Source organism: Sabethes cyaneus, chromosome 2 (genome assembly GCF_943734655.1).
Source record: "Sabethes cyaneus chromosome 2, idSabCyanKW18_F2, whole genome shotgun sequence".
Lineage (NCBI taxonomy): Eukaryota > Metazoa > Arthropoda > Insecta > Diptera > Culicidae > Sabethes > Sabethes cyaneus.
Window position 1 is genome coordinate 81397803 of NC_071354.1, and position 20799 is coordinate 81418601.

At 42.4% G+C, this 20799-nt stretch overlaps 2 protein-coding genes and 2 non-coding genes across 6 annotated transcripts in view; 2 read left to right on the forward strand and 2 right to left on the reverse strand.

Annotated features, from left to right (window-relative positions):
* Positions 1–7283, forward strand: part of LOC128738478 (beta-glucuronidase) — a 48332-nt gene extending 41049 nt beyond the window's left edge. For all 3 annotated transcript variants that reach the window (XM_053833657.1, XM_053833659.1, XM_053833658.1), the window contains exons 2-9: positions 4510–4618; positions 4677–4971; positions 5034–5717; positions 5773–5945; positions 6000–6228; positions 6519–6695; positions 6765–6903; positions 6967–7283. In XM_053833657.1, the coding sequence (XP_053689632.1) occupies positions 4510–4618; positions 4677–4971; positions 5034–5717; positions 5773–5945; positions 6000–6228; positions 6519–6695; positions 6765–6903; positions 6967–7163 (2003 nt within the window). In that variant the 3' untranslated portion in view covers positions 7164–7283. The remainder of the gene's footprint in view (positions 1–4509; positions 4619–4676; positions 4972–5033; positions 5718–5772; positions 5946–5999; positions 6229–6518; positions 6696–6764; positions 6904–6966) is intronic.
* On the reverse strand, positions 6333–6414 carry Trnas-cga (transfer RNA serine (anticodon CGA)). Its single transcript has one exon. It is a non-coding gene; the product is annotated as a tRNA-Ser (tRNA).
* On the reverse strand, positions 7205–12802 carry LOC128738479 (zinc finger HIT domain-containing protein 3). Its single transcript, XM_053833660.1, has 3 exons — positions 12707–12802; positions 7534–7682; positions 7205–7469 (listed from the first exon to the last, which is right to left on the reverse strand). The coding sequence occupies exons 1-3, from the start codon at positions 12775–12777 to the stop codon at positions 7264–7266; spliced, it is 426 nt and encodes a 141-aa protein (XP_053689635.1). The 5' UTR covers positions 12778–12802; the 3' UTR covers positions 7205–7263.
* An 865-nt stretch (positions 12803–13667) lies between these two features.
* Positions 13668–13740, forward strand: Trnar-ccu (transfer RNA arginine (anticodon CCU)). The gene has a single exon. It is a non-coding gene; the product is annotated as a tRNA-Arg (tRNA).
* Positions 13741–20799: the final 7059 nt, after the last annotated feature.

Genomic DNA, 20799 nt, shown 5'->3' on the forward strand with positions numbered 1-20799 from the left:
ACATTTAAGCTGAAAGTCGGGCCGGCTTTGCCCTCCGCAAGACGCTTTGATTAAGAAGCATACGCCGCCGTACAAAACTGACAATGTACAAAACGCTGATGAGACCGGTAGTTCTCTACACCTGGGGAAAGTTGGGACCATAACCATCCCGGACGACTGTGCAATGAAATCCATTCTCTTCAAGAACCCCACCATCACTAGGAATAGAAGGGCCCAATGTGCTAGATGGCTGGACTAGTTTGAAGTCGACAAGCGTATGTCGAGACGCTCAAAGAATTGACGACGGATAGCCCAGGACCGAGTACAGTGGAGACGAATTCTTGATACGGTAAGAGCCACCCTGGCTCTAAGCTGCTGGAAATAACAAGTATGTCCGTTCTTCAGGTTGAAAAGGTCAGTAGATCGATTTTGTCCACTGTGCGTTGGTAGCGACTAAACTGAACTTTCGTACCATCTGCTTGCCGGTCATTCATTGTGAAAGCTCCCTGTGGAAGCAGCGAACACGACGTAGAAAGCAGAGAAGTATTTAGGTTATATGCACCATTGAGCGCAACGCATGGTTCGTTGCACTGTGGTATCAAATATGCAGTCCAAATAGTCTGTTATTATTGCCTGATTCGTCGTGGAGACATCAAATCGACCAGTGTAACCATAGGAAATGATTTAAAATAATCGACCCTTTTCAGGGCCATAAAAATATGAGAGTTAGGAAATTTTCTCATACTTTATGACTTTGTGAGAAATATTGAATAGTTTATAGCTTTTTATCGTGTGGGAAACAATTTAGGAAATTTTGACTGAAAGCAGCTAAGAGCGTAAATTTTTTTATCACAATCTGATGTGGCTATTGAGATGGCGTCGGAGCAAGAATAGATTCGTAAAAAGGCCATGTGCACTGACGAGGAAAATTCGACAACGTCCTACAGATGTATCGGGACAGATGGTAAATCTTGATTGCCGTGATTGCTGAGGTCGATGGAGTCTATATCTGCAGCTGCTACGCTCCACCTAGGTGGTCACCGGAGCAGTTTGACCAGACCAGGGCTTGAAAAGGGATCGCAAGTTGAATGTGACTGCCGTTAATGCGAACTTTCCGCATTCAAACTCCGCTTTTTGAACGATCATTTGACTGTTTTTTGAATCCTGTCAATCTGCCGCTTGCGTTGCTGCCGTCTTACAATTCGTGCGGCATCTCAGCAAAAGGAAACAGTCGATCTCCCGTTTTGCTTTGCGCTTTGAGAATATAAACTACAAACTGACTGGAAGCATACGGTGACGTTTCTCTTTTTGTCTCCAAATCGGTTGCTCACAGTAATAGTTTGTTACCCGGTCGTCGGTCCGACGCAAGCAAAATATTCGTTTGTATTGGACGGAGTCCGACCGACTTCTTCCATGCACATGTAGTGGTTGTTTTTTTGTAGTATTGAATCATATGATTGTGCGGTTGCTTTTCGTTAGCGTGGTGATTGCCAGTCATTTGACTGTTTTGCAGTCGTTCGCTGCTCCAAACGGTAAAGGCAACTTGATCGAAACGAAAATGTCAAAAAGCTTTAGAACGCGTTCGTTCTGCTGCGTGCAATCGGTGTTTGACTGAGCAAACTGCCAGTTGTGTTATGCATAGCGTTCGTATTCCACCTCTAAACGGACGGTGTGAACTTGAATGCGCGTTGGTGTGACTGCGGTAGAAAAAAAGGATCGGTCGAAGCCCTGGACCAGACGCTAGGTATGCTTACCGACGAGCTCTCGGACCGTAAGCCGGTTGTCATTGGAGGCGAATTCAATGCGTGGGCAGTCGAGTGGGGTAGCAAGTGCACTACCCCTAGGGAGCAGGCTTACTGAAAGCTTTGTCCAAGCTGGACGAAAGTCTAGCAAACGTGGGCTCCGTCAGTACCTTTTGCGGGGCTTACAACAATCGATCATCGATATCACCTTCTGCAGTCCAACGTTGCTAGCCAACACGGACTAGAGGATGTCCGATGAGTACACGCATAGCGACCATTAAGCTATACAGTACACGATTGAACGACGGATGCCACGGTCACGCGGGTTGAAGTCGACCGGGCGCAGGTGGAAAGTAAAGTTCTTCGATAAAGACCTGTTCGTTGAAGCACTCACTGCAGAGAGCATTATCCTTTGTCCGCACGAACCTGAGTTCCCGTGAGCTGACCAATGTTCTAATACGTGCATGTACCACCATGCCTAGGACGGGGCAACCAACGAACGGTCGTCGCTCGGTTTACTGGTGAAGCGAGGCAATCGATCTCCTCCCTTCCAGATGTTATAGAGCGAGAAGGGCTCGAACCGAGGCGGATGTCGAAGCGCGTGAAGTTGAGCTTAGAGCGGCCAGGTTGGCGCTCAACAAAGAGATTAGGCGTAGCAAGAAATCCTGTTTTTCAGGAGCTATGCCGTGATGCGGATTCGAACCCCTGTTGTGGTGGGGTGGTGCTTACCCGGTGGTGATGAAAAAGATGACGGGTGTATCTACTCAGCAGGAAACCTGCCCCCGTAGGCTGAAGGTCATCGTGTAAGGGGTTTTCCCGAAACAAGATCTACTGTGGTGGCCTCCGACCCCATACGGTCAATCGAAGGAAATGCTCTCTCCGGTCACAAACGAGGAGCACATGCGATTGCCAGGAGTTTAAAAACGAAGAAGACGCCCGGTCATGGCGCGATTCCGCATGAGGCACTCAGCGGCGATCCAAGCACACCCTGATGGAAGACAAATGGAAAATCCATAGATTGGTACTGCTACCAAAGCCGGGAAAACCACCAAGGGATCCCTCGTCGTACAGGCCAATTCGCCTACACGTTAGGCAAGTTACTAGAGCGGGTAATCCTAAACAGGCTGTCGCCTGTTGTGGAAAGTACTGTCAAGCTGCTAAGGACGCAGTTTGAAGTACGCAGTAAGACGCAGTAAGACCTAACGGTAGTTCCGGGAGAAGTTCAGAAAACGGGGAGCGGGCGAGTTTTTAGTGGGTAGGCACAAGTTGGCACTTTACGAATCCATCTCGTGGAGGTGTATCGTCATTTTCTAAAACTTGCATAAAAATATATATAAAAAGAGATGGTAAATCTTCATTTAACGGAGTCCCGGTGGTGAAGTCATTCAAAGAGACCCAGACGATCCAGTAGTGATCAGACAGCAGCAGAAAACCGAAATCAGCCAACTTGGTGAAAGCCGAGTTGCTGCAACGTCGGTCGAAACTTTCGATTCGCGATGAACAAAGGACAGTTGTGTCCATTTGGTTTGTCCAAGAAACAATGAAGCGTGCTGGCCTCCAGTTTTTCGCGGTCCCGAAGGAATCGGAACGACAAACAAAACACAGTGACCAAAACTCATGCCAGAGTGCCAAGGTTGGCTGACGAAACAGAGATGCATCGTAATGAACGACGAAACATCAAGGCACAAAGCACAAAGCGATTGTCGGGGTAGGAATTTGGTAGATGGAGTCGCCTTCAGAAGCATCTGGTGCCCTTCCTGTGATCTCACGGAGGCGAAAGGCTGTTTCGGCCGAATTGGGTATCATTCCACGACGCGCGCCCGTGTTCGACTGGTATAGAGATAACAATATTGTTTTTGTAGCAAAAGACGTCTCCGCACCGACCTCGCCGGAGCTTCACCCGATTGAGAAGTTTTGAGCCATCATGAAGGCCAGACTTGAAACACCTAGTGTGTTGGAGAACAAACAGTCAAAATCTTTAAAAATTTTGTAATGTAATAATAATTTTCGGGTATCGATGGTCGAAAGCCAGGAAACCTGGACCGCGTTCAAGTGAAAATCTACTTCGTCCAAAATGTCTCAAACAAGCTGTAAGTGTCGTCTACAACCGTGTATCGAACAAAACACGAAACGAACTGTCGACTTATAAGTAGGTAGTGACTTCAAACCATATCCTGGAAGCTGCAAGTGACGATACTGAAGAAGCGCGATTGTGTGGACGACTAATCGTACGTCAAGCCCGATGTCAAAGAGATTATTGGACAGAATTGCATACGGCAATCTGAAGGGGAAAAGGGGAAGCTAGCAGACATTTTCAAGTATATGAAACCGCCGTAGTTGGCTAAGAACTATCTGGTTTTGGCAGGCTATCTGTACCAGTGATTTGAAAAGGGACATTTTTATTGCCAGAAAAAGCAACACGATTGTTTCGTGCTGTTTTGGTTGGATTTAGCATTCTGTCATTGCGGAGCAAAGGCCCTGGAGTGGTATGTCGCCAACAACGTGCAGGTGATGGCCAAGTACAAGAACGATTCCAACATGCCAGTGCTCCACAATATCAAGAAATATTTGACCACGGAAGCGGAATTTGAAGAAGATCTAAACAGCTGTTGAAAGACACAAGTAGTTTAATTGGCAATTTGGATTGAATCGTTAAATTCTCATAAATATTTGAATTTTAGTTATTGTAGTTTTACTTTCATAGAAATAAAACAACATTGGAACAAGCATTGTCCCAAAAAAATTAAAAATGCAGTGATTATAACTTCTTTTAATTATTTCCTTTTAGCATTAACGTTTCTGATTATGGGAACCATCGGCTACATGGTTAACACAGTATTCGGAGCAATGTTCACCAATGGCAACGAAACCTCGACGACGGGTTTGTTGTACCCCGTGTAAGCATGAACCTATCGTGTACCAGAAAACTCCAATTTTTAATTTTCCCTATTTTAGTGAATCAGAAACAAGAGAGGTAAAAAAACTGGACGGAATGTGGAATTTTCTTCGTGCCGATATTGGCGACCCTGGGAAGGGAATCCGAGAAAAGTGGTTCAACGATGATCTGAGTAAGATTCGACCGACCATAGCGATGCCGGTGCCGAGCAGCTACAACGACGTAACGGAAGATGCCGCCCTGCGGGATCACGTCGGTACGGTGTGGTACGATCGGCGATTCTTCGTCCCGAAGTCCTGGGGCAGCCAGCGAGTGTTCGTGCGCTTCGGGTCGGTACACTACGAAGCCATTGTGGTAAGTTGCTATGATTATAAACCGTGGGATCTTTGCTGATGGGTGAATTTGTTTGATTTCAGTGGATCAACGGTCTGCAGGTTGCCAGGCATGAGTTCGGTCATTTACCATTCGAAGCTGACGTCAGCAGTGTGCTCCATTACGGGACGGAAAACCGCATAACGGTACTGTGTGATAATGTTTTGCTACAAACTACGGTTCCACAGGGTAAAATAGTGAGCCAACCGGCAGATGGAGGTTCTGAAGTAGTGCAAACATATACATTCGACTTCTTCAACTACGCCGGCATTCATCGGTCCGTAGCACTGTACACGGTGCCACGGGTGTTCATCCGTGAAGTTGTGGTTAACACTGATCTAACGGGCAACGAGGGTCAAATCTACTATACGGTGGATAGCAGTGTAAACGCGACCAACGACCTTCAGGCCACGGTAAAAGTAATTGATAAGAATGGAACGGTAGTAGGAGTAGATACTGCCACCGGTGCGAGCCTGAAGGGTGTGATTACGGTAAAGAACGTTAAACCCTGGTGGCCCTTTTTGATGCACGAGGAACCAGGCTACATGTACACAATGGAGGTGACGCTAGAGGGCAAGTCTAATGAGGCTTCCGAGCCGGTGGGTGAAATTTATGACGTCTATCGGTTAAAGGTTGGTGTGAGAGTGCTGGAGTGGAATAATACCTCATTTCTGATTAATGGACAGCCGATTTATTTCCGTGGATTCGGTCGGCATGAGGATTCCGATGTAAGTTGACAAGCCGTACGATGAATTATGCTCGTTAACCTGTGTTATTTCGTAGATTCGGGGTAAAGGTCTAGATTACGCCCTACTGACGAAAGATTTTAATCTGCTTAAGTGGGTCGGTGCTAACGCATACCGGACATCCCACTATCCATACTCGGAGGAGAGCATGCAGTTTGCAGACGAGCATGGAATTATGATTATCGATGAGTGTCCCAGCGTAGACACGGAGTGGGTAATAAACTGAGAGTGCAATCGATATCTTTCTCATTGCGTTTGTTTTAGGAGCTATTCTCAGATCCTTCTGGAGAAGCACAAATCCAGCGTGGAACAATTGATCCATCGAGATCGCAATCATCCCAGTGTCGTGATGTGGTCCATCGCGAATGAACCTCGTACAAACCAGATGGCAGCGGACGCATATTTTGAGGCTGTGGCAAAATACACCCGGGAATTGGATCCCTCTCGACCAGTGACAGCTGCAATTGCTGTTGGAGTTGATGATGATAAGGCGGTAAGTTGGTTCGCCTCAGCACTGCTGTTGAAATCTCTCGTTAATTGGATGTGCGAAAACAAAGCATTTGCCGAATGCGCAAAAAAAATCAAATAAAAAAGGTGCGCAGCCGGTAGGATTCGAACCTACGCTCCCAGAGGGAATCTGATTTCGAGTCAGACGCCTTAACCACTCGGCCACGACTGCTGGTAAAAGTCGGCAGCTCCCCAATCGATGCGCACAGTTAATCCTGTTTCGAGGATAACGAAAACCTCAAACAAGCTATAAAAATTCATTTCCTTTTTCTTTAGGCCAAGCATTTGGACATCGTGAGCTTTAACAGGTACAATGGATGGTATCAAAATGCTGGCAAACTGAACATGATTACTAGTCGAGTGATGGATGAGGCGCGTGCATGGAATTCCAAGCACAAAAAACCAGTGCTGATGTCCGAGTACGGAGCGGACACCATGGAAGGTCTTCATCTGGTGAATACCCTACCACAGTCGCACCACCTTATTGTCACAGTTGATCATTGTTTTTCTTTTTTGTTACAGCTACCTGCTTACATCTGGTCCGAGGACTACCAATCACAGGTATTTAGCCGTCACTTCCGTGCCTTCGATCGGCTTCGGCAGGAAAAATTCTTCATCGGGGAATTTGTGTGGAACTTTGCCGATTTTAAAACTGCTCAAAGTAAGGACCGCTCGTACACACATCACCCGATCGAGGATAATCCTATTCTTCTTCGCCTTACAGCGTACACGCGGGTGGGTGGTAACAAGAAGGGAATCTTTACGCGCAACCGACAACCGAAGGCTGCCGCCTATTTGTTGCGCCAGCGATACCATGCGCTGGCCAAAGAACACAACAATACCGTCGCACTACCGGAGGATCTTTTCCTGTATACGGCAACCGACAATGGGCAAACAACTGCTACCAAGAGTGAACTATGAGCGCGGATTTTCGGCTGGAAACAGTTTGAAACGCTTTCACAGGTCATTGATTTTGTAAATACGTTTTCTTACAGTATAATATTAAAACAAAAGTACGAGGTTAGGACGAAGTTAGAAGAAGCTCTTGTGTTTCATTTGCGTCCGGAGGGTCAACAACCTTCAGACACTCGTCTGCGAATTCCACGAACAGGGGTTCCATCATGGCCACTCGAATGGCTCGTCTAGCGTCCGAGGCGGAGTCTATCTCTTGCAGTAGTTGTCGGAGGTGGGGGTTGTAGAGTAGATTTTTCAGGTGATCCGATTGACCTACAAATTAACAAAAAAAGTTTTCAGAAGAGGAACACGATTTACGGTTTTAATAGTATTTTACGTAATAGTTCCAGCTTGTCTGCCTCTACAGTGTCAACAGTTGTGTACAGCAGGGTTCTCTGGGGTTGCCGATCCTCCTTGAATAGTGGTTCATTTTGCACGGGTTTACAGGTCACTTCTTGGTGTTTTTTGTAGCACTCTAAAGAACAACTGGCGAATTAAAAAAGAAATGTTAATTGTGCTTCAAGAGCTTGCAATCGTCCATAGAGCTAAAAGTGTTTGAAAATTAGGTTCGCATTTATATCCACCATGATCATGCATTGTAGAGCATCCATAAAAGCATAATAAACTGTACCTTTTATTTATTTTCATAATATTATATGCAATTATGACGAGTGAACACATAAAAAATATATAATATGTATATAACGTGGTCTGCCATTCACAACAATTTGTGGCATCATTCATTACCATTATGTTGATTTTTATAGCAAACTAAGCTATATTCTAGATAAAACTGGGCTTTGATTTGTTACACACTGGTCACTTTCGACGTGGGACTACGTCTTACGGAAGCAACTTGTGACGACGATTGTGAATCAGGCACGATTGTCGATGTTGACTTGACTAGGTTGATTATAATATGCGTTACATTGTAGGAAATGTTACTAAAATTCAATTCATTTACATTCAAAGTTGCTGGCCTTTTACTGAATATTTGATAGAAAAGTACAAATTAAACTTTAAAACCGATCGTCATGGTGAAGTGAAACCCATTCATGGCGCTGATTGAATTGTTAAGCGAAGCCGTACTGCTTCAGTTGAAACCGAAGCTTCATTGTTGAATGACGATTTCCAAATATCTAACGGGTCATAATGTAGGGTTAAAAGGCCATATCTGGAAATGGTTCATGTGCATACTGGAGCTATGCTACGAGAAACGAACTTAAGCGCTAGTTCCCCAGGTGAAGGGTAGCTCAAACAGCGTTTTTCTTGGAGCGAGCGGCTGATTATGAAATGCTGTATTCCGCAAGCTTTACCTAAGATGACATACCCACCAGCATGGTGTAGGTATCGCAACCCGCGAAACTCTCATTTACCACGAAAAACGAAAATGGATATACGGAACGATTAATGAATAACGACTGAATACTTGTCACCTGGATTGTCCAAACTCTCCACGAACCCTGGCTTGCTCGGGAGCTACATCGACTCGGAGTGGAGCTCGCTGCTTTTCAGGAAGTTTGGTGGCAAAATTCCAGAGAAATGGAATCCCGCGAAATAGACCCTATTACAGGCACTTACAGTACCACTTCTACTACTGGCTGTAGAAAGGCAGAACATGTCGTTTTCGTAGTGTTGGGAAAGCAAAAGCAACAAGTTATCTCGAGGGGTCCCTTAGAAGACCCTTATATGTGTATTGAGAATTAAGAGCAAATTCTTCACCTACTACCTAATCTACGTATACCCACCAATAAATGACAAATTGACTGACGCCAAGGATGAGTTCTACGACAGACTCGAGAGGACCTGTGGAGAGTACTTAAAACATGACGCGAAACTGCAAATGTGCAGATCGAGAGGGAGGAATTCTCCCGTCCTGTCATTGGAAGACATAGTCTTCATCAGTTAAACAATGATAACGGTTTGAGGCTCATAAATTTCACCGCGGCCAGAGGAATGTCCATCTGTAGCACCTGCTTTCCACGTCTGAATATTCGGAAACACACCTGGAGGTATCCAAATGGAGACTGTAGCTCTCAGATCGATCAAGTCTTGATTGATGGTCGACACTTTTCGGATGTCTTCGATAAACGATCTTTTCGGGGACCAAGTATCGACTCTGACCACTTCCTCGTCGTGTGTAAGATTGGCGCAAGTTTGTCGAACGCGGCGAAGGCTAGCACTGAGAAGACGCTACGTTTTAACACACAGCAGACGGCGTGGCAGAAGAATACACAAGAAAGTGTGATCAACGAATCGCAGAACAGCAGGAAGAAAAGAAGGAATATATAAGTGGCCTGTGGAGGTATCTGGTGCCATGGTGCCATTGAAACAACTGCGAAAAATAGTAGGCACGACTCGTGGAAGAAAACGTACCAGTTGTTTTGATGCTGAATGCTAGACAATGACAGGCGAGAACTAGGCCAGGAGTGCAGGCTCAACTCGTCAAAGCAGAGAAAGGTATAGAGAGAGAGAGAGCTGCGAAAAGAACCCACCATCTAAAAACAACACGAGCACGTGTTAGCTGCCGCAGAGGTGATTCCATTGCTTGCGAACACACGGAGTTTATACAAAACGGTGAGGTGCAGGGATTTTGCTATGCCTGTGATGTGCAATGATAGTGATGGCAACATGCTTACTAACAAAACGGCGGGAGCAGCCAGGTGGAAGGAGCACTATCAGGCGTTGTTGAATGGAGAGCTAAACACGGATTAGCTAGAACAGAATAAGACTTGTGAGTGATGGTTAAGCTGTCAAGCCACCAATACAGGAGGAGGTTAAGAAAGCAATCAGTGAGCTGAAAAACAGTAAGGCGGTAAGGGAAGGACGGTATTCCGGCTGAACTTCTAAAAGCGGTAAGCGAGTGGCAGTGCGAAGCAATCCACCGGATCATTATTAGGATTTCTGAGGCAGAACTGACGCCGGAGGAATGGATAGCACCACTTGCCCTATTTTCAAAAACGAACATTGACTCGAGTGTAAAATCTTTCGAGGCAATACATTGCTCAATTCTGCCTATAAGGTGTTCCGTTTCCTGTTCCGATAGACTGAGACCGTTAGCAGAGTTCTGCGTCGGCGAGTACCAAGCTGGTTACTTCACGATGGTTCAGACCCTGTCAGTAATTCGACAAGCTCCGGGAGCACAACTTGTAGACTCACAACCTGTTTGGGTACTTTAAGCCGACCTACGACTTAGTTAAACGAAACGCACTATGGCAGATAATGCTAGAACAGTTTTCCGATGAAACTATTTACACTAGTGACCAGATTGTTTTTGGATGAATGCGGACATATTGAAAGACTTATTTGCTAAATCGGTTCAGTAGTAAAGATGGGATCATTTAGGAAATGGGCACTTTATTTTGGTGATAGCGGCGCTCCAAGTGGCCGTGGATGCTAGCTTTTGGTAGCGTTGTATTAGTTGTAAACAGTTCTGCTCGGTATATTATTTTCGCAGTTTTGAAGTAACGTGGTCTCGGGATATTCATCATGCAGGAGGAGAAATGAAAGTAATTGTGTGCAGTCACCTGCAGAATCCATCGGGAATCGGGAGTTGGTGGGAGTCCCACCGTGGGACTGACAGATTATCCTAAACGAGCTGTGGCGAGTAATTGAGGGATACAAGGAAACTGACAGGGCTGTCCGCAAGGCGCAAGCCTAACGTTGGAGTTTAACTCTTGATCATCAACTGCGGTTGAGAATCATTTGGAAAGCCAAGGCTGATCTCAGCATCACAGATTGTGGTTTGGCGAAAAAACTGAATACTGGCCGCTGTACTGTACGGCGAATCCGTCTCGGAATGGCTACAAGTGTTACCGAGCAAGTGGGGAGTCCAACAGAAGCCTCAAACAAACAAAAGTCTCATGGGCTGTGTGGCCGGGCGGTGACGAAACGCGATGCATGTGTCTGACTCGATGATGAATAAGCTTCAGAGAAGGCCGATTTCAGTCAAACCCAGGAGTTAAATTCTACATGCTCTGGCTTGCGGCAGGGTTTGTAGCAGATTTGAGATTGGTTTTGGGGATGGTTTCGTGATAAAAAGTCATGATTTGGCAAGAGATCTGTTTAAGGTGAAACGGTACTGAATCCAAACATGGCCGGAAAGATGGCGCCCATGTGAGGTTGTGGCCACACATGGGCACCATTTTTCCGGCCATGGTTGGATTCAGCACCGTTTCACCTTAATTGGCATCCGTGTGAAAACCAGTGTTTTATGACGGATAAGAATTAGACTTCAGTTTATCTCAAAAAAGCTGAGTGCACCAAATTTTCCCCGGGTTCGTCCGGTATTGAAAGATGAAGAGAACAGTTATCAGCGACAACGGTCAGATGAGGAGTTCGAAGTGCCGGCTGGCCGGGGCCGTGACTGGGGAGGGTACGTGCCGGCTGACGAGCTGTCAGCAGTAGGTTTTTTCATGCAATGTAACATAATTTCCTATGTTTCATCCTTAGAAACTTTTTCGATTGAAGAAATAATTAATGCGGAACTTTCCGGGACGCTTAGTAATCTGGGACAGGTCATCTAAATCCGGGACAGTCCCGCATAATCCAGGACGTCTGGTTAGCCTAAATTAAACTGATTCGTGCGACGCTGAATGGGTTAAAAATGCGTCAAATTAGCGGGTGAAATCTTAGCTGCTTTCGTGACTCTCTAACCTGCTATTCAACATTTCCTTGGAAGAAAGAAATGAGACTATCATAACGAATTCTCGCTTCTTTGTTTTGCGAAAACGTAAAAGATGGTTGCACATTTTACGTTCAGGACACTAAATTTGTTTAGATTGACATAAGGGACATAATTTGTGACCTGTAGGGACACAAAGACCTTGTTACTGTTTTTCCGAAATGGAAACGAAAAGTTGTCGTACCACATTTAAGAAGCAAAAATGTACTTACACGTGATTGGCTGATTAATCAATTATGATAATACTTGACGTTCATGCAATCATCAACGGTGAATTTTTCAAAATAAACTATTTCCTAAGTAGCACGTTGAAAGATTTCTGGCCAACTGATATAATTATTTTTTGAATTGGTTGATCAATGACCGAGCTATTAGCGCTCGAAAGCTGATCATTTTTAGTGACGCTTATTTTTGGATTTTTGAAATGATCCTATGACTTACAATAAGACATATTCCTACGTAAGAAAACAATCGATATTTTTTTTTGCCGGCCAGAGTAGCCTTTTAACTGGCAGGATAAAGTTAGTACTGAGAAAAATCAGTTGAATGTTGAATCGCTTAGAACAATGCTAAATTTGGAAGAATTGCCTATAATATCCCTACTGACGAAGAATTGTGAACACGTGTATACTCAGCTGTAAAATACATGTAATTTCGTATTAAATTGTTTTTAAATAGCTTGTTTTGGCGCTACAGCAACAATTTTTTGAGTTCTAATTGACGTGCCGTCTAACATGCCCTGCAGGTCCTACATCCAGCTAGAATACTCTGCAGAGTTTAAATAAAATTGTCCACAAAAATATAATAGGTACAAAAGTCAACTTACTAGGGAACTTCACAGGTTTTACACTTATACTTTTTATCATTTTCACCACAAACCGCGCACTTTTGAACCATGTTTGTAATTTAAACTGCCGCCTCTGGAAAGATAATACACACTGCATGCACCAGCCAGGCTACAAGCTACAACTTGTTTACCTCTGAATAAACGTCAAAGTGCTATAAAAATATAACCTGCAAGGAAATCTCCCTTGATGAGGGATTAGTTTTATTTTATGGCATCTATATGCTGCTCTAGAAGCTATAAAATAGGTACATACTTGAGTTTTATTAGAAAAATAAAAAAAATTATATGTCGTATTCGTATTTTTAATAAACAGATTTTTAAATTTGTTAATGCTTAACAATTTCAGTTCAGTTTCGATCAGAGAAGCAGTAGGTATTATTATCGTTTCGCCATGTTGAACAGTTTACCATAATTTTCCATTGCAGCTTTGTGTTTTATATCAAAGGCGGCAGCACTGAAACAGTCAGGCTAAAAATAGAATGCATACGGAGTCGTTCCATTATTATCGCACACATATTCAATATCATGGACGACTGCATTCATTACATTATTCTGCTATTGAATATGTATTAGTTTGTTCGAAGTTCTGCTGAATATCTGCCGCCTTTTTCACACCAACTACATTGTCAAGCGTAATGTAAACAAGAGTGAACGTATGTTGTTTAGGTCAAATAAAGCTTTATTAGAGTAAATAAATACTAAAACGTTGTGTTTGGTATTCGGGGTGATTAACAAAATGACGGTTGTTCTTAGTGCACCAAGTTTAGCGTGTTAGCAAATGAGAAACTCATTAAAACAGTGGATATTTTTCTCAAACGGTGTAAGTTTGCCGATGCAGCAGCAAATGCGTTCTGGGCTCCGGCATCGTTTTCTCTCAGTATGTGTGGGTTGGGAAGGGTGGCCAGATTTAAATGTGTCAGCTGGCAACTTCGTCTGCATCGCCCCAGTGGCCTAATGGACAAGGCACCGGCCTCCTAAGCCGGGGATTGTGGGTTCGAGTCCCATCTGGGGTAACCAGTAGATGATTTTTTTTACCATCGGTCACCAACTAGATTTTAGTATTCCCATTAAGTAGAGCTATAAGAGCCTAATTTGTATTTAAACTAGTTTTTCTTGACTTCAGTTAAGTTATGTGTTTTATATTATTCCGCACTCTTAAATGAGTTCACTTGTAAATAAGATGGATTTAACTAAAATTTGGAACTACAGTATCCCCCCGCTAATCCGACATCCAATAATCCGACGACTCAATAGTCCGGATCTCGCTAATCCGGAAAATTCCGAATTAAAAAGTATTGAACTTGACTTCTTTCAATCGAACACTACCTTCGTTTGGCGTCAGAATGGCACTCTTTCTAACTAAATGGAAATGGTACTGCTTCTAACTACGTTCACGTTTGCTATGGCCATAATATTTTCATTGCTATTCTCAATAGACTGATGTGCTTGCACTTATTTCGACACTAACTAAGAATTTCAAAGTATTTTGTTGACGAAATTGAGCATTACTGAGTATAAAACATTGTTATTGCGTTCTTACGACAAATATTTTAAAAAATTTCCGGAGTTGTTTACGGATGGATGTAAACAAAACCACATTTCAAACTCACGCTGACGTCAGTTTGACTGTCGGATTATCGAGTCAAAATTCGCTAATCCGGCTTAAATTTGTCGGATTAGCGGGGCGGTACTGTACTCAAAATCTGCAGTCTTAGATTCTGAGTAGTGTTCCAACCAAAAATTGGCAATTGGAAACTTTGAGGGCGTTTTTTTGTCACAGTGAATAATCCTATTATTGGTTGCAAGTAGTCTAAATTAGGTAAATTTTCTACTCAAAATTTGAGTTTGTACACTTTAAAGGCATTTTAAGTAAGTTTGACCAAGTTTTACCTACATCCAGCCTATTTACAGGTAAACTCATTTAAAAGTTTGGATTATTAGGTATGTAGGATATATACGCATGTATGTACTGTCTTACATGAAACATAACGTATTGTATTATGCTCGTGGCAGAAAAATTCGTTATGAGTGATGGCCCTTCGCTTAATTCAGACCTCTAAATGAAAGTAACGTACATAAACCAAGGGTAAGTCGCTTGGAACATTGTTGCAGGCTCAATTTAGGGAACAGCTTACCTCCCCGCATAAATGAAAACAGTTGTGAAAATGGTCATAACCTCGGTCATAACAGTATAATCAATCTATATTGATTTTACTCTTTCTCCAGACTATCTGTCTTCCATCAGAACCAAACATGTTAATTTTCGTCTCATCAGTCAAAATAACCTTGTTCCAAAACTCCTGCGGCTTATTCACATATGCTTGGGCAAACTCCAATCATTTTCTCAAGTTCACCTTTGAGATAAAAGGCTTTTTACGAGCAACCCGACCTCAAGTTGTTTTTGTGTGCCACCCGCCGGATAGTATCTGCACTTACGGGCCTTCCCTTGGTGTCAGCAACCTCTGCAGCCAATTTCGGAGCACTTGTTCTAAGATCTCGTTGTAGCGTTCGCACTATTGCCCGTTCATCAGCAGAATTCAAAATTCGTTTGCGTCCTGTACCAGGCAGGTTTTTCAAGGTTCCCTCGTATTTCCATTTATTTATGATTTTCTGTACTGTAGCATGTGGTCGCCCGACGGCAGCTATTTCCCGTAGAGATTTTCCACGACAAGACATACTAACTATTAATGTTCTGGTAGCTATATCCGTTTCCTTCCTTTTATTCGACATTTTGATTAAAGGCAAAAACAGAATGCAGCGTTAACGCATCCGTCAGCGTCAATTCGACAGTAAACCCATGGGAAAACTGTCAGAATAACGCTGACGGACGCGTTGACGCAGCATTCTGTTTGGCCCTTAAGTCACATTGCAACTTCGATAAAAACGTAAACAATCACTCTCCAATTAGCTGCTGGTAATTGACATTTGGCACTGATAAAAAATGCTACATTATTTTGTTATGATCTTGGTGTTATGCTGGTAAATGTAAAAGTGTACGCTCAATTTTGCGATACTGAAAGGAGTGCATTTTAAAGTGTTTTTAGATTTACAAACTAACTGAAAACTTGTTGGAGGCTTTATTTATATACCAATCTAGATAAAAGTGTAACATATTAGATAGCATTAAAGAAAATAATTTATAAATATTATTGCACCCCAAAAGGGCAATAAAAATAATTTCGTCATGTGTGTACGCTCATTTTCGCGGTTAACTGTATGTGTGATGTACGTGTGTATGTATGTATATTATGTATGTATGTGTGTATGTGTGATGTATGAATGTATGTATGTATGTATGCGTGTATGGAAATTTGTATTTCATTTGTATGGGAGCTCCCTCTCCTAAAGAGGGGAGGGGTCCTAATTCACCATACAAAAAATTTGTGCCTCCTAAAACCTCCACATATCAAATTTGCTTCCATTTGCTCGATTACTTCTTGAGTTATGAGGAAATTTGTATTTGACGGGCAATGGCAACTTGCTTGAAATACAAGAAAAAGTGAGAAACATTTTATTCTTTCATAGTATTTTCTTCACTTGCTGATACTCCCAATCAGACAAGAAAAGCAGAATAGCGAAGAAAACCACTTGATTTGAGCATACAAGGTATACAGGGATACCTCGATATAAGACAATTTATAATTTCTAAAAGTTGTCTTATATCGAAACATGGTTTTTTTTTCCAAAAAAATTTGCATTAGCGGACGCCAGTTTTGCTCTGTGTTATGTGTTTACGGTTTTTGAACTACTTATTATTGTTTGAACTATTAGTTTTTTACTATTTTTGGGGTTATTTTGAAATAATGAACATCTTCATGGCACCGATTTCAGAAACGTGGCTAATGCTTCAGGAGGGCCTGCGAGTGCTCGGAGTTTTCGGGAAACGAGTGCTCAGAACGATCTTCGGCGGCGTATTCAGGAGAACGAAGTATGGAGGTGGAGGATGAACTATGAACTATGGTGAACCCAGCATTCAAAAGATGACTAAAGCTGGATGGATACGATGGGCAGGGCATGTTGCAAGAATGCCGGACAACTACCCTGCAAATATGGTGTTCGCTTCATATCCTGTAGGAACAAGACGACTAGGGCCGCAGCGGGTAAGATGGTTATAGACCAGGTGAAGCCAGATTTTGCGGAAAGTACGCGGTGCCCAAGGAATTGGAGAGTAGTAACCCACAACCCAGTAAATTGGAGAAATTTTGTTTATCAGGCATTATCTTAGGACAACGGGCCGACTTAGTAAGTAAGTAAGCGACCCCGGCTTTATGTTGCTAGAGGAGAAGGAGGAACCTGTACCAAAAAATGTAAAATTATGTTAGCCGTTATTTATTAACAACCGTTATTTTATTGATAACTTACTTATCTAATATACCAGTCTTTTTCAAGTAACCGAAATGGTGCCCCCTCAAAGAGGCGCTCCAAGCACCTGCTTGTTTTGCTTAAGGGAAGCGCCGTTTTATAAAAAAAAAACACCATGAATAAGCATTAGCAGTCGAAGTTCTTGTTTTGACATTGTCGATCGAATGCAAAGACAGTTTTACGTAAAACTTTCGTTTTCCTATTAGCTCACCTTGACTTATATTTGACATCCCATTTTTAACTTCCCAAAGTGATGCTGCTGATCGTCATCGTAAAGGCAAAGTTTTTTTTACATCCGTCTTGCCGCTCGAAGTGAGAGCTCCCAAGTAAATCCGGTTCAACGAATTGCTCATATGACTAAGAGGTGACATTTGGTTACACAGCATCCAACAGCCCTCGCAGTTATGCAACGCTTTAGCGTATAACCTGCCATGAATGTTAAGAAGGCGTGGAGATGTAGGTATTATTAATGTTGTTTCTCAGATGATTTGAATATATCTAAAGTATTTAATTATTATTATTAATTCTATAGAGACATTGAAAAGTATCATCTAATAGCAGTCATTTTTGAGTGTCTTGAAAGAAATTCTGAATCAACGAGACGAGGTACGAGGATTTCATTTAATTTTACTAAAGATGCACTCAAAACAATGTGACATATAAATGGTTTTTTTATTTTTATATTTTTTAAAATGTTTTACTGGTCAACAGAAATTCATTTTAAGTCGGATTTTCTTCAAACTTTCATGGGTAGAAAAAACCGTGGATACCCTTGTTGCAGACCGACATGCCGATATTTTCATTAATTTATAATATAAAATTACGATTAATACACAATAAAACGCACCTTACCCTTGACCTTACTCATTAGGTATTGGGCAATGGTGGCACTAGATAAATTTGAATAAGAAAATGGACAAAGTAATTCATTCAGTAATAGTAATTTATGCAATTGTACGTAACCCTGTTCGCTGTTGTTCGAAAGAACTGACAATGTTATTTTTGGTTCAACATTCAGACCAATTTGAATCGTCCCTGGGCATGGCATAACCTTGAGGATTGCTTAACTGCAACCAGGTCCCAGGGCTGGTCTGTATCTTTACACAAATGGAAGATGCACACTAGTGATGCCAAATGTGGTGAAGCCTACCAAAAGTATTTTTGAATCAATATATTTGGCAGAACGTTCAAAATGGTAGCAAGACGTTCGAAGATTCGATTTACGAATCTTAATTTATATACATATACCTATTTTCTATTGATTCAGGGCTTTTGGTAAGGTTAATCACAAAGATATTACCTTTGACGTGGCTTGCCCGAATCGCGAATTTTAATCTATCCAGGGCAGTTGCCCAAGGGGTTTTCGTCTTTTTTTTCTTGTTTCAGTTTGTTTTCGCTGGAAGACCAAGTAAATGTCGACAAACTAACACGACCTGAACAAGAAAAGAATCTGGAACAACATGATAACAACAATAATATGGACCAATAACTGATTTAGGTGATGTGACGGGCTACAGAGAATCCAGGTAAAGCTAACAAAGAAAAAGGCAAGAGAAAGGTAAGCGAACCAGTGATATTCAAAATTTATAATGTTTTCTAATAGGTTTAAATATTACTAAGTTTATTATTATTTCTTCAGCGAAAAACATAACATAGTTGCATACTAAATGAAAACTTGCCTAGAAGCGGGTGTTAGATTGGTCGACAGTAACTCAAAAATTCATTAATACATTTGTCAATCAATTCAGTTTTCTTTTCAGTAGTTTTCAGAAGTATTAAGCGAACAAAGTTTAGATTCACGTCAACGCAATGCATATACTGCCATTATGCACATATCAAGTATGTACACTGTTGATGGAGATATGCACATGATGTTAGTAAAACAATATTTTAGTGGGTGACATTACCTCTAAAGACTCAAAAAGACAAGATTTAGAAATTCTAAAACCCTATAAAGTATCTTAAAATCGATAAAGCATTACCAAATTTAAATTTGCTTCCCGACTTGTTTCTTAGTTAAGAAAGGAGAAACGTTCGACGCGACGTACCTACTCATCTGACTTTATCACTCGTCTTCAGACTCATATTCAGCCACCATGAACAACTACATCGCACTACAGTCAATTTGTTTTATTTTGGAAACCTATCTAAAGACAGTACTGGCCAACCAGTGTTCAACCGGCCGACATAGGCTAGTCCGTCTGGAAGTACTGTTGCAAGATAGAAGCTAAAATTTATTATTCTTTTGGGTTGAGCCTTGAAAATCAAGCTGCCAAGCAGCTCCAACTCAACACCCCATAAAAAAAAAAACATTCAGACCAATTTGAATCGTACCTGTGTTACAAATGTGACTGCCGATTGTTTTCATGATGTAGCACGGATAGATTTCGTGGTGATGCGATAGGATTTATTGCCGCTTGATCACCAGTAGATATTTTTCTTCCCCATATTCGTTCAATTTCGATTATAGATTTAAATTTTTATCACGGTATTTTCAACCATTAACCTAGGGACGGTAGAAGAAAGGGTATTAAATGGGGAATGGGCAACTAGGAGAAAGCGCCCAATAAAGCTTTAGCTAGCCCAAGCTCCTACCCAAAATCTGGCCAAATCTGGAAATACTTCAATTTGTATAATTGAGTAGTCCAGCTAGAAGGGACGGGATCGTGCGATTTTCATTTCCTAACCTTACAAGGTGTGCTACTTGGGTACAATTGAAATTTTTGACGATACGCATAATCAACCCCAAGTGCATGCAGGCCTTGTCAACAACCAACGAAACATGGTGTTTGAGTGTCCATTTGGAGTCCTGCAGTACCCCAAGATCTTTAACGTTTAGTACCAAACGATTGTGTTTGCATCATCCAACGAATACCAACAGTTGCTCCTGGAGTGCGAGAGTGCCCGATGAATCGTTGACTTTCGAGAACAGTTTTAAGTCATCGGCGAACACAAGTCGGGCATTAAGTTAACGCCGAAATAAATAAGGAAAACCAATGGTCCGAGATGGCTACCTTGTGAGACTGTGGAAAAAATGGTGAGATGAACCCATCAATATACTAATTAGACGATTCGACAGATACGATGGATACTGAACCACTGGATCAGCGGCCTTCCAATGGCCAGTTTGTTCAGTTTTGCGACGGTGATTCGATGATTCAGCACGTCGAAAGTGGCGGAGAGATCCGTCTAGATGACGTCTGTCTAAGAACGGTCATCAAAACAATCCGTTACGAGGTAGTGAGTGTTAGTAGATTGGTGGACGTTGAGTGCTTGGGTATGAATCCGTGTTGCTCATGGGCTGGGATGGGATGTATTGCTGGACAAACGAGGTAATTGACACGATCAAAACGAGCTCGAAGAGTTTCGATGATGCACATTAGACAGAGATCTCTTTGTCCGTAGTTGTCCATGTTTCTTTCGTTCCTCTGGAGGTACGCCATTCGAGCCACTGTGGAAGTCGAGCTTTTTAACTTCAAAACGACGTGCTTGATAATAAAATCATCAATAGTCAGGTTAGTGAGAGAATCGCCGACATTTGGAACGCTGTCTAGCGTAGTAGATACTTCAGCTTTTCATCGACAAAGACGCTGGAAGAAACATGGCTGTTGGAGGATCGTCGTCTTTCCGTTGAACACTAACATATTTCCAGAACGACATAGGATTACGCTTTAGTCTACGCTCAACGTTGTTTAGTTATTTGCGGAAGC

Coding starts and splice junctions, on each gene's coding strand:
- LOC128738479 (XM_053833660.1), bottom strand. CDS start 12,777: ATGGTTCAAAAGTGCGCGGTTTGTGGTGAAAATGATAAAAAGTATAAG. Junction 7,683..12,706: donor AAAACCTGTGAAGTTCCCTA/GTAAGTTGACTT, acceptor TTAATTCGCCAG/TTGTTCTTTAGAGTGCTACA. Junction 7,470..7,533: donor AGACAAGCTGGAACTATTAC/GTAAAATACTAT, acceptor GTTAATTTGTAG/GTCAATCGGATCACCTGAAA.